This window comes from Myotis davidii, unplaced genomic scaffold, assembly GCF_000327345.1.
Source record: "Myotis davidii unplaced genomic scaffold, ASM32734v1 scaffold72, whole genome shotgun sequence".
NCBI classification, from domain to species: Eukaryota; Metazoa; Chordata; class Mammalia; order Chiroptera; family Vespertilionidae; genus Myotis; species Myotis davidii.
The window spans coordinates 6,174,173-6,188,539 of NW_006284618.1; the positions used below are offsets into that span (position 1 = coordinate 6,174,173).

At 59.2% G+C, this 14,367-nt stretch overlaps 2 protein-coding genes across 3 annotated transcripts in view; one reads left to right on the forward strand and one right to left on the reverse strand.

Annotated features, from left to right (window-relative positions):
* The window catches only part of CTBP2 (C-terminal binding protein 2), a 90,455-nt gene extending 82,734 nt beyond the window's left edge, over positions 1-7,721 (forward strand). For both annotated transcript variants that reach the window (XM_006754940.2, XM_015572895.1), the window contains 8 exons: positions 1,390-1,544; positions 1,684-1,828; positions 2,632-2,838; positions 3,687-3,901; positions 4,142-4,272; positions 4,664-4,791; positions 5,153-5,270; positions 6,365-7,721. In XM_006754940.2, coding sequence (XP_006755003.1) covers positions 1,390-1,544; positions 1,684-1,828; positions 2,632-2,838; positions 3,687-3,901; positions 4,142-4,272; positions 4,664-4,791; positions 5,153-5,270; positions 6,365-6,545 — 1,280 coding nt within the window. In that variant the 3' untranslated portion in view covers positions 6,546-7,721. The remainder of the gene's footprint in view (positions 1-1,389; positions 1,545-1,683; positions 1,829-2,631; positions 2,839-3,686; positions 3,902-4,141; positions 4,273-4,663; positions 4,792-5,152; positions 5,271-6,364) is intronic.
* Positions 7,722-9,503: 1,782 nt separating this feature from the next.
* Positions 9,504-14,367, reverse strand: part of ZRANB1 (zinc finger, RAN-binding domain containing 1) — a 34,951-nt gene continuing 30,087 nt past the window's right edge. Inside the window, exons 7-10 of the mRNA XM_006754986.2 lie at positions 13,783-13,903; positions 11,896-12,025; positions 11,567-11,796; positions 9,504-10,685 (exon numbers count right to left, since the gene is read on the reverse strand). Coding sequence (XP_006755049.1) covers positions 10,467-10,685; positions 11,567-11,796; positions 11,896-12,025; positions 13,783-13,903 — 700 coding nt within the window. The 3' untranslated portion in view covers positions 9,504-10,466. The remainder of the gene's footprint in view (positions 10,686-11,566; positions 11,797-11,895; positions 12,026-13,782; positions 13,904-14,367) is intronic.

The window sequence follows — 14,367 nt, forward strand, 5'->3', positions numbered from 1 at the left end:
ACCCGCTGGGCCCTGCAGCCCCGTCCAGGGCTGGGGCGGGGCCCAGGGCCGCTGCCTTCTGCTGGCCCAGCCTGGTGAGGGCCCAGCCGAGTTTCACCAAGAGGGGATCCAAGTCGGGGAGGGAGGTGATTGCTAGGCAACCTGGCGTTTGTTTCCTGGGTAACGAGGTGACGCACTGATGCTGTGGACGGACAGCTCGTGGTGACAGCCCAGCCTCTCGGAGGCCTGCCTGGTGCCGCCGACCCCTTCCTGGGGTTGCTTTTTCATTCACTTGCGTTTCTTATCATGACCGTGAACTCTGCAGAGCTTGTCCCATCGACCCTCCTTCCTGTGGGAATCCAGTCCGGTGCTCCTCACCCTGGGAGGGACACCACGGGGCACGTGAGCGCGGTTGCCCTGAAGCCCAGGGCTGCCTGTCCCAGGGGAGGGAACGGTCGTCTCACCATTTCCTCGGCAGACGAGGCCCCTCACTCCAGCGAGTTCCTGACCCCTCTGCCTCAGTGTCCTCGCCTGCTACAGGGGGTGGTGGTGAAGGAAACGAGAAGGTGGTTCCACCTGAACTGATGGCTCCTCTCTTCCCTCCCGGCCGGGCTGGGGCCTCAGGGCCTGTCCGAAGACAGCACCCGGCCTCTCGTGGGTCGGGCCAGCTGGGGGGCGAGGCAGCGGGGAGTCCCATCCTGCCCAGTGCAGGCGTGTGGGGGCCCAGCCTCACTGAGGCGTTGCTTTGGGCATCCGGGTCCTGGGGGGCGGTTGGGGTTCACCTGCTGCTCCCGGGCAGGGAGGGACCATGACTGCTTGAGAGCCGCCCAGAGGTGCCATTGCCCCCGCCCCGCCCCACCCCTTCCTCGGAGGCCTGGACAAAGGCCTTCTCTCTGCTCCGGATTCAGCCGCTGTCAACAGGCTGCGCTGTGCCTGATGTGCGGGCACCTCGGGGCCCAGCTTCTTAGCGTGTGGTGATGAGCCAGTGGGTGCGAGGCGGGGCCACGAGATGTGCGTGGCCTTGACCAGGTTCCTCGGCCCGAGTCCCACCAGGCGATGGTGTGAGCTCCACGTGCTCCTGCCAGCTCAGTGTGAGGTGGTCACGGGCCTAGGTCCCAGTCGGACCCGCCCCGATGGGCCCAGAAGGCCGCATCCTGCTCCATCTGCAGCCCGGTCTCCTCGGCCTCCCGGCACCGCCCTGGGCTCTGCAGTGACCTGTGGTCCTCAGGACAGGGCTTCGCGGTCAGCCCAGGGGAAGGGTTAGGGCTACAGAGGTGGCTGTGGTGGTGGTGGGAGCCCTGCAGACCCCACAGGTTGGGGATGGGGTGGAGGCGCCGGGCACTCACCACGTTGCCCATGGAGTGGGACGGGCCACTCCGTCTGCCCACCAAGCCCCGCCGTTCCTCGCAGGTATCCGCCCCCAGATCATGAACGGCCCCCTGCACCCCCGGCCCCTGGTGGCACTGCTGGACGGCCGCGACTGCACCGTGGAGATGCCCATCCTGAAGGACCTGGCCACCGTGGCCTTCTGTGACGCGCAGTCCACGCAGGAGATCCACGAGAAGGTGGGTCCCCGGGTCCACCCTCGGTCTCCCTGGCTGGTCCCCCTCACCGCCCACCTCCTCTGGGGGAGCTGTCCCCAGACCTTGTGCTCCCCCTGCTGGGCGCTGGGGACGTGGGCCTGCAGCTCTGCTCCCCCCGCAGGTGCTGAACGAAGCCGTGGGCGCCATGATGTACCACACCATCACCCTCACCCGGGAGGACCTGGAGAAGTTCAAGGCGCTGAGGGTGATCGTGCGGATAGGGAGCGGCTACGACAACGTCGACATCAAGGCGGCCGGCGAGCTGGGTAAGTGCAGCCAGAGGGCTGGCTGGGTCAGCGCTGACCCGGGGCAGCGGCTGCTGTGTGGGGCTCTGGCCTTTGGAGAAGCCCCTGGAGTGGGCCACGCCCCAACCTGGAAAGTTCCACCTCAGAGGGTGGTGCGGACTGGCATTTCTGGAGGAAGGTGCGTGGCCATCGGCGGGTGGTCCTGGTGATGCCAGCGGTGCCCGTGGCCTCGGTCTGCTCCCTGCAGGCGCCGGGCCCGGGAGCTACATTCCAGGGTCGGGATGAGAAGGTTCTCTCACCCCCCAGGGAGCAGCCCATCCCTGGGTGGGCTGAGCTGCAGCACAACCTTCCCACTGCCCTCGGGCAGTCCCGCAGGACAGCGGTCCATCGCCCAGGCAGCAGCAGGCCCTGCCTTCCCGTCCGGCCACTCTCGGCGCTCGGTCCCTCTAAGGAGGCCACGCGGCAGGGCCTGTTGGCCTAGGTCCCGGTGACCTGTCCCATGTACGCATTGGGCCTGGCACTGGGCTGGGTGGTAGAAAGAATGGTCCACTGTCCTACCCCTTGCAGCCGTGGCTGCCCTGGCACTGCCCCCACCCTCAGCTAGAGAAGAAGCCTGGCTCCCAGCCCTGGGGGTCCTGCCTGTGGTCCCCAATGTGCACTGAGAGGGCCCTGTGAGCGAGGCCTCCATGCTGCCCGGGCAGCTGTGCCCTCAGAAGCTGCTTCACTGGCCTCTGCCCCCCTAGCCCTGGCCCCGCCCGTCTCCTACCTCTGATGGGGGCAGCGGGGGTTGAGGGGTGCTCACCCCTGGCCCCGCCTCCTTTCAGGGATTGCAGTGTGCAACATCCCGTCAGCGGCCGTGGAGGAAACGGCCGACTCCACCCTCTGCCACATCCTCAACCTGTACCGGAGGAACACGTGGCTGTACCAGGCGCTGCGGGAAGGCACGCGGGTGCAGAGCGTGGAGCAGATCCGGGAGGTCGCCTCGGGAGCAGCCCGCATCCGCGGGGAGACACTGGGCCTCATCGGCTTTGGTACGTGCAGCTGCCCTTTCCTGGGAGGGGAGGGTCCCTATGGTCACGTGACTGGAGTTTGCTGTCCGCAGGGGTTGAGGGGGCATTCTCGGGGCGGGGCAGCGGGAAGGTGCTGTGCCTGCCAGTTGCCCTGTGGGCAGAGGTGCTCAGTGGGGCTCGAACAGGGTCTGCTGGCTGAGTGGAGCCCGGGGCCGGGAGGCCTCCGAGGCAGAAGGTGGTCAGGCCACCAGCTTGGAGAGCTGTTGCCGGGTCAGCCGTTGTCCAGGGCGACACGGCTGCCGGCCCAGGGAGAGCTTGGCTCATGGCCACACAGCTCAAGTAGGGCCCCACGGAGCGTTTGGGAGGGGCCTCGCGACCTTGAGGGTTGCCTTGCCCTCTGCCTGGCCCCTGGCGAGCGCCTTCGAGGCCTGGCTACAGCAGGCTCCCGCTGCACGCAGTCTTCACTCGGGCTGTTTCCTGGTCACTGAGGGCCAGGCCGCGGGGGTGGCCTAGGGGACCGCTGAGTGAGGTAGGAGGGGCCTGCACACCTTTCAGCTCTGGGTCTGGTGTGACCACTCAGAGTGGACAGGCCCCCTAGCCTGGGAGGCAGGTGGCTGAGCCGCAGCGCCCTCTGCTGGCGCGCCAGGTCCAGTGCTCTGCGAGTGGCTCTTAGGAGAGCTGCCTGGCTCTAGGCCTCGATGGGGCCTCGGCGGGCCCTGGCCAGCACAGCACGCGCGTCCTTGCCGGGGGTCGCTCTTTGGCTGCGCCTTTGCCATCCGTTTCCTGAAACCCTTTCCGTACATGGAGGCCAGCCCCGTGCTTCCAGGAGGGGCCGGCCTCGCTCACCCGGACGCTCTCTCTCTGCGCAGGTCGCACGGGGCAGGCGGTCGCCGTTCGAGCCAAGGCCTTTGGCTTCAGCGTCATCTTCTACGACCCCTACTTGCAGGACGGGATCGAGCGGTCCCTGGGCGTGCAGAGGGTCTACACCCTGCAGGACCTGCTGTATCAGAGCGACTGCGTGTCCCTGCACTGCAACCTCAACGAGCACAACCACCACCTCGTCAACGACTTCACCATCAAGCAGGTGCGGGCGCCCGCGGCCCGGCTCGTCGCAGCCGAAGGGGAGGGCATGGGCCATGGGCCCCGGAGCAGGGAAGTCCCCGAGGCACAGCAGTGAGGCCCCCGTGGGGTGGGCAGCCTCCAACACGACAGACAGAGCCAGGCTTCCCGCTTGAGGCCCTCGCAGGGTCAGCAGAAGCGGACACGAGGCTCCACGCTCGGCCTCCTGCTGCCTCCGCCCGCTAACGCTCTCCCTGCCCCACAGATGAGGCAGGGGGCCTTCCTGGTGAACGCGGCCCGCGGCGGGCTGGTGGACGAGAAGGCCTTGGCCCAGGCCCTCAAGGAAGGCAGGATACGAGGAGCAGCCCTCGACGTGCATGAGTCGGAGCCTTTCAGGTGGGTCTGGCCGCCTGAGCTCTGAGTCCACCTGGCCCCACACTTGGGGGGCACTTTCCCAGAAGACAGGCCCCGGGTAGGAAAGCAGACGCCCTTTACAGGCGCCTTTGAGGGCTGTAGTGCGTCCTCACGGACTGGAAAGGCGCCAAAAGGTCCCCAAAGGGAATCGGCCAAGGACGAGGCAGGGAAATGGGTGGTTTGCTTGGTCTGCAGACGCAGCTCAAAGGCCGACCTCCGGGCCTCGCTGGTCCTTCTGTGCGTCCCTGGCTGCTCCTGCCCCTGGGGTCACAGCGCAGCCGTGCCAGCCTCCCTGCCCCCCCCCTCCCCCCAGGGTGAGCAGGCCCGGGTGTGTGGCCAGCACCTCAGGGCCATGCTCTGTACCTTCCTCCAGCTTTGCTCAGGGGCCCTTGAAAGACGCGCCGAATCTCATCTGCACGCCCCACACGGCCTGGTACAGTGAACAGGCCTCACTGGAGATGCGGGAGGCCGCCGCCACGGAGATCCGCCGTGCGATCACAGGTGAGCCTGGCGCGGCCGCTCAATAAAGGCAGAAAACATGCTGTGGGCAGACATCAGCTTTCAGGCTGGTTGAGTTTTGAGTGGGTTGTGCATGTCCCTAACAAACTCAGAGGAAACCAATGCCTCTCAGGCCACCGTAGCCGGTGCACCCCGGGCGGGGCCCTCCCCCGAGGGAGCAGGCCTCTTCTGTCCTGGCCTCCGCTGGCTGGAGAGCTCGGGGCTCCGGAGGCTCCCTCCCCTGGAGTAGATTCGCTGTCAGATCTGTCAGCACAAACCACGCAGGCTCTTCCCCCGGAGCCGCTACTGAGTCTGATATTAAATCCCGATGCCCCTCAGGAAGCATGTAACCGTCTCGTTCCAGGTCGCATCCCCGAGAGCTTAAGGAACTGTGTGAACAAGGAACTCTTTGTTACAACAGCTCCTTGGTCAGTAATAGACCAGCAAGCAATTCACCCAGAGCTCAATGGTGCCACTTACAGGTGAGGCTGCGGGAGGGACGCGACATGGGCAGCGCGCCCCACCTGGGCTGCAGGAGCTCCTCCTCCTCCCTCGGGGGAACCCCACCCTCTGCCCCCCACTCTTCCCAGGCCTCAGGGTCTGAGCACTGCGTAGGGAGCCCCCTTTATTCCGAAGCCCCTTCACAGCCAGGTTTCCGGTGGAAGGACTGAGCCTGTTAGTGACTTCGCTTTTCTGGCCAAAGACCAGGGAGAGGGGTCCACAGAGACTGAAGTCAGTGCAGGGTCACCGGCAGGGGCTTCCCAGACTCCCCCCTTCCCCCCAACAGCTGGTTCCAGGGAGTAAGTCCTCCCCATAAAGGAGGCGCTGCAGCCTTAGCCCCAGGAGGACGTGGGACACACGGTCCTGGCCTGCCCTGTGCGTGGGGGTCGCGGCGGAGTAAGCAGCCCTGGCCCTGTCCCTCCTGACGCAGACCTTGGCCCCCAGAAGCACAGCTGAGCTCCGGTGCTCACAGGCCCCGTGCCAGAGTCCTCCTGCACCCGCCCTCGGCGTTCTCCCCGCGTCGGCACTGAAAAGCCCTGCCAGGGAGGGAGTGGCTCCTGCAGGGAGAAAACCAGCGTAAAGGAGCTGGTGACAGAACAATTCTAAATCCGCGTCGCCAACCTTTCCGACCTCACGGATCACGGGTTGGCGACCGCTGTTCTAAATGGCTGCCTCCAAGTATGACCCTGGGCTCACTGTGCAGATGAGCCCTGCGCCTGTTCTGGAGGCTAAATGCTCCGCATCCTCACACGCGTGCTGCCAGCACAGGCCTGCTCCCTGCCTGTCACACGCCAGCAGCCAGGGCCACATCTAGTTGGCGAGGCCTCCACTTTGCTGGGGACCACATCTTGTGCAGGTTCCCGCATGTGGGCAGAGCGGGGGTATTCCCGTCGTCTGAGAGCAACAGAAGCAGCCCCGTATTTTGATCAGAGAAAAGAGACTTTGTTGTTTGTGACTTCCGTCAGCGTTTTAGTTTTCACACGGGTTCCTCCCTGCTTTGGGGATAGGAAGGCAGACAGATGATAAAAGACCTTTTCCTGCCCTGGACTTACCTGCCCTTCTCTGTGCGCCTTAGATACCCGCCAGGCATCGTGGGCGTGGCCCCGGGGGGGCTTCCTGCTGCCATGGAAGGGATCATCCCCGGAGGCATCCCCGTGACGCACAACCTGCCCACAGTGGCACACCCTTCCCAAGCGCCCTCCCCCAACCAGCCCACGAAACACGGGGACAGTCGAGAGCACCCCAACGAGCAGTAGCAGAGGACAAAGGTCAGAGAAACCTGGGACCAAGAGACAGTGGACAACAGAGGAGCTCAGAGGAGGGGAGCGTGACCGGCTCTGTAACTGGTTCTGGGCCTCCGCACCACTGACATCAGCGTTAGAACGACAAGAGCGAGAAGCCGAGGCGTGGGAAAACGGAAGATGCCTTCTGCTCGCAGAGGGGGCCCGGGAAAGACTAGGATGTGATTAATGACGACCAACTTCTGTTATTGTGTGTTAAGTTCTTCATCTGTGCATCAAATCACAAAGAATAGATCTTTTTCCTTTTATCAGCCCCTGGGGCACAGCGGGTCCTGGACACCTGGCTGTAGAGAATGTTGCGTCAAGAGTTCCAAACGTCAAAATAAAACCTATTCAGAGGCGGTCCCTGTCCTGTGACTCTCCCTTGGTCCCCGGGGCTGGCCACCTCTTTGCTAATAGGAAGATCGCGTTACTACGGAACCGGGAGAAACTGCTGGCCTGGGTCAGACAGCTCGCTGCAAGCACGGACGGAAGACAGTCGCTCCTGGACACAAATCTCCCGCCCGAACTGCATACTGAGCGGGTGAGCAGTTGTGAGTTCAGTAACACCCTCTAATGATGCAAAAAAAAAAAAAAAGTATTAAGTTTCACAAGCTGTTTGTACTCAAATATATTTTCTCAGTTCAGATCCTCAGCTATTTTATTGAGTGGAAAGTCTTGAACTGAAAGGGTTCAAGAAGAATAATGTTGCATTTCCTTATGTCTCAGGAAACACTTTTTATGGTAACTTGTCAGATTGTCTATGAACAAACCCACTTTTTTAGACATTGATAAAATCTTCTTTTCTTCACGTAATATTTTATACAAGAACACTTCAGGTGTGTTATTAGATGTGACTGATTTTAACAAATCCTATTAGATTTGTATCAACTAGTTACATGTTATATTCATAGTCTTTTGTGAATCATTGCCTTTTTGTTTAAAAGATGGCCTATTTTGAGCCTTTGTATAGGTACATTCCTGTTTTTGTGACAAAAACCTTTAAAACTGTCCCAAACAGAAAAATAATGGCTATCAGAAATGTTTTGTTTTAGTGTGAGTTACCGTTACTGTATTTGTTTATTGTAAAGGTGGACATTTAGCGTTCGGTGCAGTTTTCAATAAAAATAAAAATTTCAGTTCTGAAATTCACGTGCATCTCACCAGTGCACACTTTCTCTGCTGAGATGCCCCAGGACCTTCGGCCTGCCTCCTGCACAGCCAGACTCCAGGGGCCGAAATGGCCGCGTGTGAGCGTGGACTTGAAAAAGCAAAGCCCCACAGAAGTCCCTCAGTGTCCGTCAGAGGAAACAGTGGGTGAGAACTAAGTCAAGTCAAGAAACACAAAATTGGTCAAGTTGGAGAGTTTTGATTTTTAATTTACCCAAAAGCACAATCACCTGATGCAGGAAGGAAGGTTTACAAAGAAACGTTGCAAAGTGGTTAACATCAGCCATTCCTTCTGTTAACAGCGTAGTCACTGCCCTTGTGCGAGTGCATCTGCAAGCGCCCCGGCTTCCAGGCCGCACACCTGGAGCCCCTTCCTCCCCCTCCCTCCCCCTGTAAGAAGCGTCACCTCCTGGCTGGTTTTCAGGTGCAGCCCCAGCGCCAGCCTCTGGTCAGTCACGTTGGAACCACCTCACGGGGACGGGGTCCGGGAGCGGCAGCGCAGTCCTCGGGGCCCCTGGTCAGAGGCAGGAGTGCAGGTGGCAGGGCAGAGCGAGCCCGGCCGCCCGGGGCCGGCAGAACTCCCTGCACAGATCGGGCCGGGGCACAATGTGCCCAAGTCACCCAAAAAGGCAGGTCCGTTCCACGTGCGCCGGGTTTTCATTAGACCAGAACCGCTCCCCGTATCCTCCCTAGAAAAGGCCACACGGTCACGGTCTGACTGTCCAGTCAACCAACACATGCACATACAGCGGGCCCGGCCACAAGACTTCCAGGAAGGGGAACACATTCTCGGGAAAACAAATATGGCTGTTGAATAGTTCAAGAGCTGAACGTGGCACTGATCCCCCCAAATGCTGGCCTTTCCAGCCACCTGCTGGGAGGCCACGGGGAGCCCAGGGCCCTGGAACCGACAGTCCCATCCCACAGGGAAGAGGCTGTGCTGAGCGTGGAGGTGACAGGCTCCTCGGGAAGCAACCCCCGCAGACCAGACACGCTCCTGGCAGTGGGGCTGCGGGGAGGCCATGACGACCAGGTGCTGTCACCTCAGGCATCGCTTTGGCTCCTGCGGTTGGGAGGGCAGTTTGCATTCAGCAGCTGCACCAGGGTCTCTGCCCATAAAGACGTGCTCGTGGGGGCGTTGATGGAGATGCTGGCACTAAGTAGAGTGTCAGCTGCTAAAAAAATTACCAAATACAAACAAACCACAAAAAGTTTGTAATAAAGGTTACCCACTTAGAACAGCACGTTCACCTTTCCTGTAACATATCGGAATTCGTTTCTATGGAGTCACGTTGCGTGCAGCAAGGGGTCATTTGGTCCTGGGCACAGAGGGGGAAAGAGCTGAATCACCAATCACACCAGCCAGCCCTGGGCATGCTCCTGGCTTTAGTGTTCAAGCTCGTGCACGCCCAATGCCATCCTAACCAGAACTCGGGGAAAATAAGCAAAAATTCCAATGTTTTCACAGCCTTTTCATCAAAAGGAAGGAGAAACGTGTGTAGGCTGAGGTGCTGCTTTCTGAATTCTCGGCTGCATCGACCATCTACTGGTCAGGACACTAAGTCTGTGCCTGGGAGGGTCTGAGACCCTAACCCGTCTAAATGGGTGGGAGACCTGAAGTGGTCACCGAACACTTCTTATAGAAAGTCCTTCTTACCTGAGATGATAGTTTTAACTTTAAATAAGAATGACCACAAGTAACCAACATTCAGACTCGGACTGCTCACTGCGAAATTCATTAAGACAATGCACTGACCGCCTTACTGCATTTTAAATCTTTATTCTGTACTGAACTGCTATTCCCAAGTAGCCCAAGCAAAGGCATGCCTTCCAACACAATGTGCTTAAAGCAGAGCTGAGGGTACAAGACACCAGGACCCGAGCCTCCACGGGGCGGGAGCACACGCTGTCCACCGCGTCCAGTGGGCAGGCGCGAGCGCCCCTGCCTGCGGCCAGGGAAAGCCGCTCCCGGAGATGCTGCCTGGCGTCTGGCAGAAGCGCCCGCACTGTGAGGGCGCGCTTCCGAACGAATAAATACCGAATACTGAAAGGGGCATGTCAGCAACAACAGGAACAAACTAACAGCACACGAAATGAGAGAAACCAAAACAAGGGAGCGTCTAGATGAAGTTCATTCAATAAAAAATTCTTACTTTCCTTGTAGTTTGTTCCTTAAAGATTTGATTTTATTGGGCACAACAGGAACTAAATTATTAATAAAATAAGTTTGTTTTATTTTTATGTTTTGCTGTGGACAATTTGTACAAAAAGTTTGTAATCTCTAAGGAGCTCGATTGAGACTTGATGTAAATGGATCTTTTACGATGGAAAGAGGATGCCAGGTTCTAGTTTAAAAAAACATCTCAAAGGAACAAAGCCGTGTGCCTGTGCCTTTGGAGGTGCCCATGCTGAACACTCCTCAGGGACAGGGAGATGCTGGTACAACTGCTCCTATTACACAAGTTCTTACACAACCACATGCGTGACACTTATAGACAGATTGACGCCTGGAAAGGAAGAGTTCTGTCTGAATGAATTGGTTTTTACAAACTGGAGTCCAAACCGAGTTCTGTCCTCGCTCGGCAGACACGCCACCGCCGTCGGGTGTGGATCAGCCCTCCAGGCAGGTCCTGCGGTCGCTCGGGCCCATGCCATGCCTCTGCCTGGAGCACCACTCCCCGGGGTCACCACAGAGCCGCTACCTTGGTCTCCCGCTCTCTGCTCTGTTCATTCATCTTCGTCGTCTTCGTCTTCCTCTCCGTCAGACAGGGACGTGCAAGGCCGGATCTGCCGGTAGCGGTCCAGCCACTTCTCGACCATGTGCGTGACCAGGGGGTGGCTGCGCCGCCGAGAGCTTTTCTGCATGGCGACCAGCACGCCGCCCTCGGTCACGCAGCAGTCCAGCCACTCGCGCAGCAGCCTCTCCTGCTGCTCCTCGTTGCCCAGCTGCAGGGCAAGGGGGGAAGGGAAGCAAGGCGAGGTCAGACCCTGCTGGTTCCCAACCTAAAGGCCAAAGCAACTCCCTGTCTTCACAGGGTTTCAGCCTCTCACCAGTTTTATAAACCCGGCCTCCTGCGGCCAAACAGAAAAGACATCCACAGGGAAGTTCGCAGAAACCGGGAGGGACCTGACATACTAGCCAAGGCCGTCTGATAAGCTAACCCTGGCCAAGAACAGGCCAAGGAGCCACGGCCTCAAACACAAGGCAAGTCACTCAGCGCGCTGCGTACAGGCTGACGCTGCAAAAACGATGCTCTGGGAGCTCCTTCCCAATGTCGCTCCGAGCTTTGTGCTTGTGAGCACGTGGAGTAAAGCGATGCTGCTGTGAGCCTGCGGGTTTCCAAGTGCGCTTCCGCATGCTCTCCACCTCCGGCCTGTCCACACCTCCCTGGACCTGCCAGGTCTCCAGCCTGGGGTCCTGCCCACGCCACTGCCCTGCGGTCTAGTCACTGAGCAGCGGGCTCCTCCCCGGGGCAGGCTGGCCCCTGGGGTCCCCGCTTCCCGAGTCCAGGCCACGCTGAGCCGCCCTCTTCCTGCCCAGCTCCTCCCGCTCCCGACTCGGGCGTCACTTCCTCGTGACGCCTTCCCTCGCCACCTTCTTCAGTCAGAAACCCCGTGTCGCCCGCGCACCGCCTGGCCCCCTCACCGTGCCCCGGGGCAGGGGCTCCCGTCCTCACTCCATGCTGTCCCCGCAGCACACCCTGCACAGCAGCTGACCAGCATCCAGAAAGCGGCCATCACAACCCGGTCCCAATGCACCGGGTGCCCCTCGCTGCGTGGGGCCCAGCGTCCCCACGCGCAGTGGCGGGAAGGGCAGGGCCGCTTACCTCCTGAGCAGAAAGGAAGTGCACGTGGAGTAGCTTCCGCTCGCTGTCCACCAGAGGCAGGAAGGTGATGGTGACGTCGTCGTCGGTGTTCAGGTTAGCACCGGCACCTCGGCTGCCATAGCCGTCATTTTCCATGGCAACCAGAGCAGAGAAGTGGCCCCTTGTGTAGCCCAGGGCGATCGGACTTTTCCAACAGAAACTCTGTTCCCACAGCAAAGGCAAATACACGCCTGGGAGGAGAGAGAGTCAGACCGATTGGCAGTTGCGGCTGCAACGGCACGGCCCCCCTCGAGTGAGCAGCCCCCCCCCGCCCCCGGGCAGGGGCTCACCTTGAAACCGGGTGTACCCCAGCGTTTCTCCCCGGAAGCTCTTGTAGAACTTCACGCCGTAAACGATGATCGGGCGCCGGAGGATGTGCGCGAGCACGAAGATGTGTGTCTGCTCCAAGCTCGCTCCAGGCTGCGCAGAGCAAAGTGAAGTCATTTCTATGGCAACCCTGGTCCCCACACCCTGCGACGCGTAGGGCACGACGCGGCACCTCCGACCTCTCTCTCGATGTCTTTGAAAACCAATCTGTCCAGCTGCAGCAGCACTGGGTCCCCCAACAGCCAGTCTGCATAGGCACCCACCCCCTCCCCACCCCCGAGTCACCCGGCTGCTCACACCCAGGGACAAGGTCCGCAGCCGGGCCCTGGTTCACACGGCCTTCCGTTGGGTTCCCACGGAGTGCGGCCCACAAGGGCCTCCGTGGGGAACGACGCGGCTACTTCCTACACTGACTGGAGCACCCTCATTGCACACACCCCAGCCCACCTTCCCCTGCAACGGCTCTGACAGCACGTTTTCAGGAGGTGCACGTCGCAGAGGTAGAACAGCCACTCCCACAGCTCACTTCTAACAGCCCACTCCCCGCTGCGAAGGAATGACTCTCTGGCACCTTCTCTGCCTCAGTCACAGGAGGAGAGCCTCCCTGGGGCTTTAGCGAGACCTCGACTTGACCCCCGGGGCCACAGAGCTCAGCACCAGCGTGCCCACTACCAGCCCCACGACCCGGTGAAGTCTCCCCTCAGACACAGGATGGGAGCTCACCAGCAGGCGTGGAAGACAGGCCTGGAGCCGCCTTTCTGAGAGGAAACACAGATGAAAGCAATCCAAACACACACGCAGTGCTTACACACATGCACGCGCACAGTGCTTACACATACACACGAACACAGTGCTTACACACATACACACAGTACTTACGCACACGCACAGTGCTCACACACACATGCAACTTACACCTACACTGCTTACACACACACCCAGTGCTTATACACACAGTGCTTATGCACACATGCAGTGCTTACACACACGCACGCACACAGTGCTTACACATACATGCAGTACTTACGCACACGCAGTGCTCACACACACATGCAACTTACACCCACACTGCTTACACACACACGCAGTGCTTACACACACAGTGCTTATACACATACACCCAGTGCTTATGCACACAGTGCTTATGCACACATGCAGTGCTTACACGTGCACACACACGGTCCTTGCACGCAGTGCTTACACACAGGCAGTGCTTACACACACACATGGTGCTTACACGCACGCGGTGCTTACACACAGGCATGGGGTGGTTACACACGCGCACGTGGAGCTTACATGCATGCGCAGCTTACACAAGCATGCGGAGCCTACACGCACGCACGGTCCTTATGCGCACGCGGAGCTGACGCGCGCGCACACACACACACACACGGTGCTTACACACACACATGGTGCTTACACGCACGCGGTGCTTACACACAGGCATGGGGTGGTTACACACGCGCACGTGGAGCTTACATGCATGCGCAGCTTACACAAGCATGCGGAGCCTACACGCACGCGCGGTCCTTATGCGCACGCGGAGCTTACGCGCGCGCACACACACACACACACACACACACGGTCCTTATGCGCACGCGGAGCTTACGCACACACACACACACACACACACACACACACACGGTGCTTAAACACACACACGCAGTGCTTCGTCATCCCAGTCCGACTTCACCGGACAGCCTGCACCCCTTAGTGAGTAAGCTGTCACTCCCGCTCCGCAGCGGGGACCTCTATGGCCACAGAGTCAATGAACAGCATGTGACTCCCCAGGAGCATCCGGGGTTCAGGCCACAGGCCGATGCTCACGGGCAGCGCGCCACAGCACTTACCTGGCTGGCGAGAGAGAGGATGAATGCCCAGTCTTCCTGCCACTGTTCTTCCCTCAGGGAAAAATGTAAACCGAAGCTCTGAGAATACCACGATTCCCAATCTTTCCAACGTGTGTAAAACCTAGAAAAAACGAGACAGTAAAAAATATGCCTCTATAAACAGAACGTTTAATGTCCAATCATTTATTTAATGTAGTTTTTAAGCATCTCGAGTGAAAAGATTACCCCTTTTTTATTTTACCCGGTTTGCAATATATTTTTCAAATTAAAACTGCTTCCACTCTGCTAGCAGCCATCTTTTAACACATCCTCAGACATAATCTGGCTCACTGCCCACCAAATCTTCACCAAAACTTCCAACATTAGAGATGAGAACAGTCATTTCAATTGTCTACTATTGGTCTACAAATTAAAAAAAAAAAAAAAAACCAAACAAAAAAACCCACGACACACTAAAAATCATCTGCGAGGCTGAATCCGATCAGGCAGGCCTGTCTCCATGAGTGCAGGGTGTTCATGCCAGTCACTGTAACAACAGGCTGGAAACGCCACGCGTTCCTGAGAATATCAAAGCCACTTCCTTGA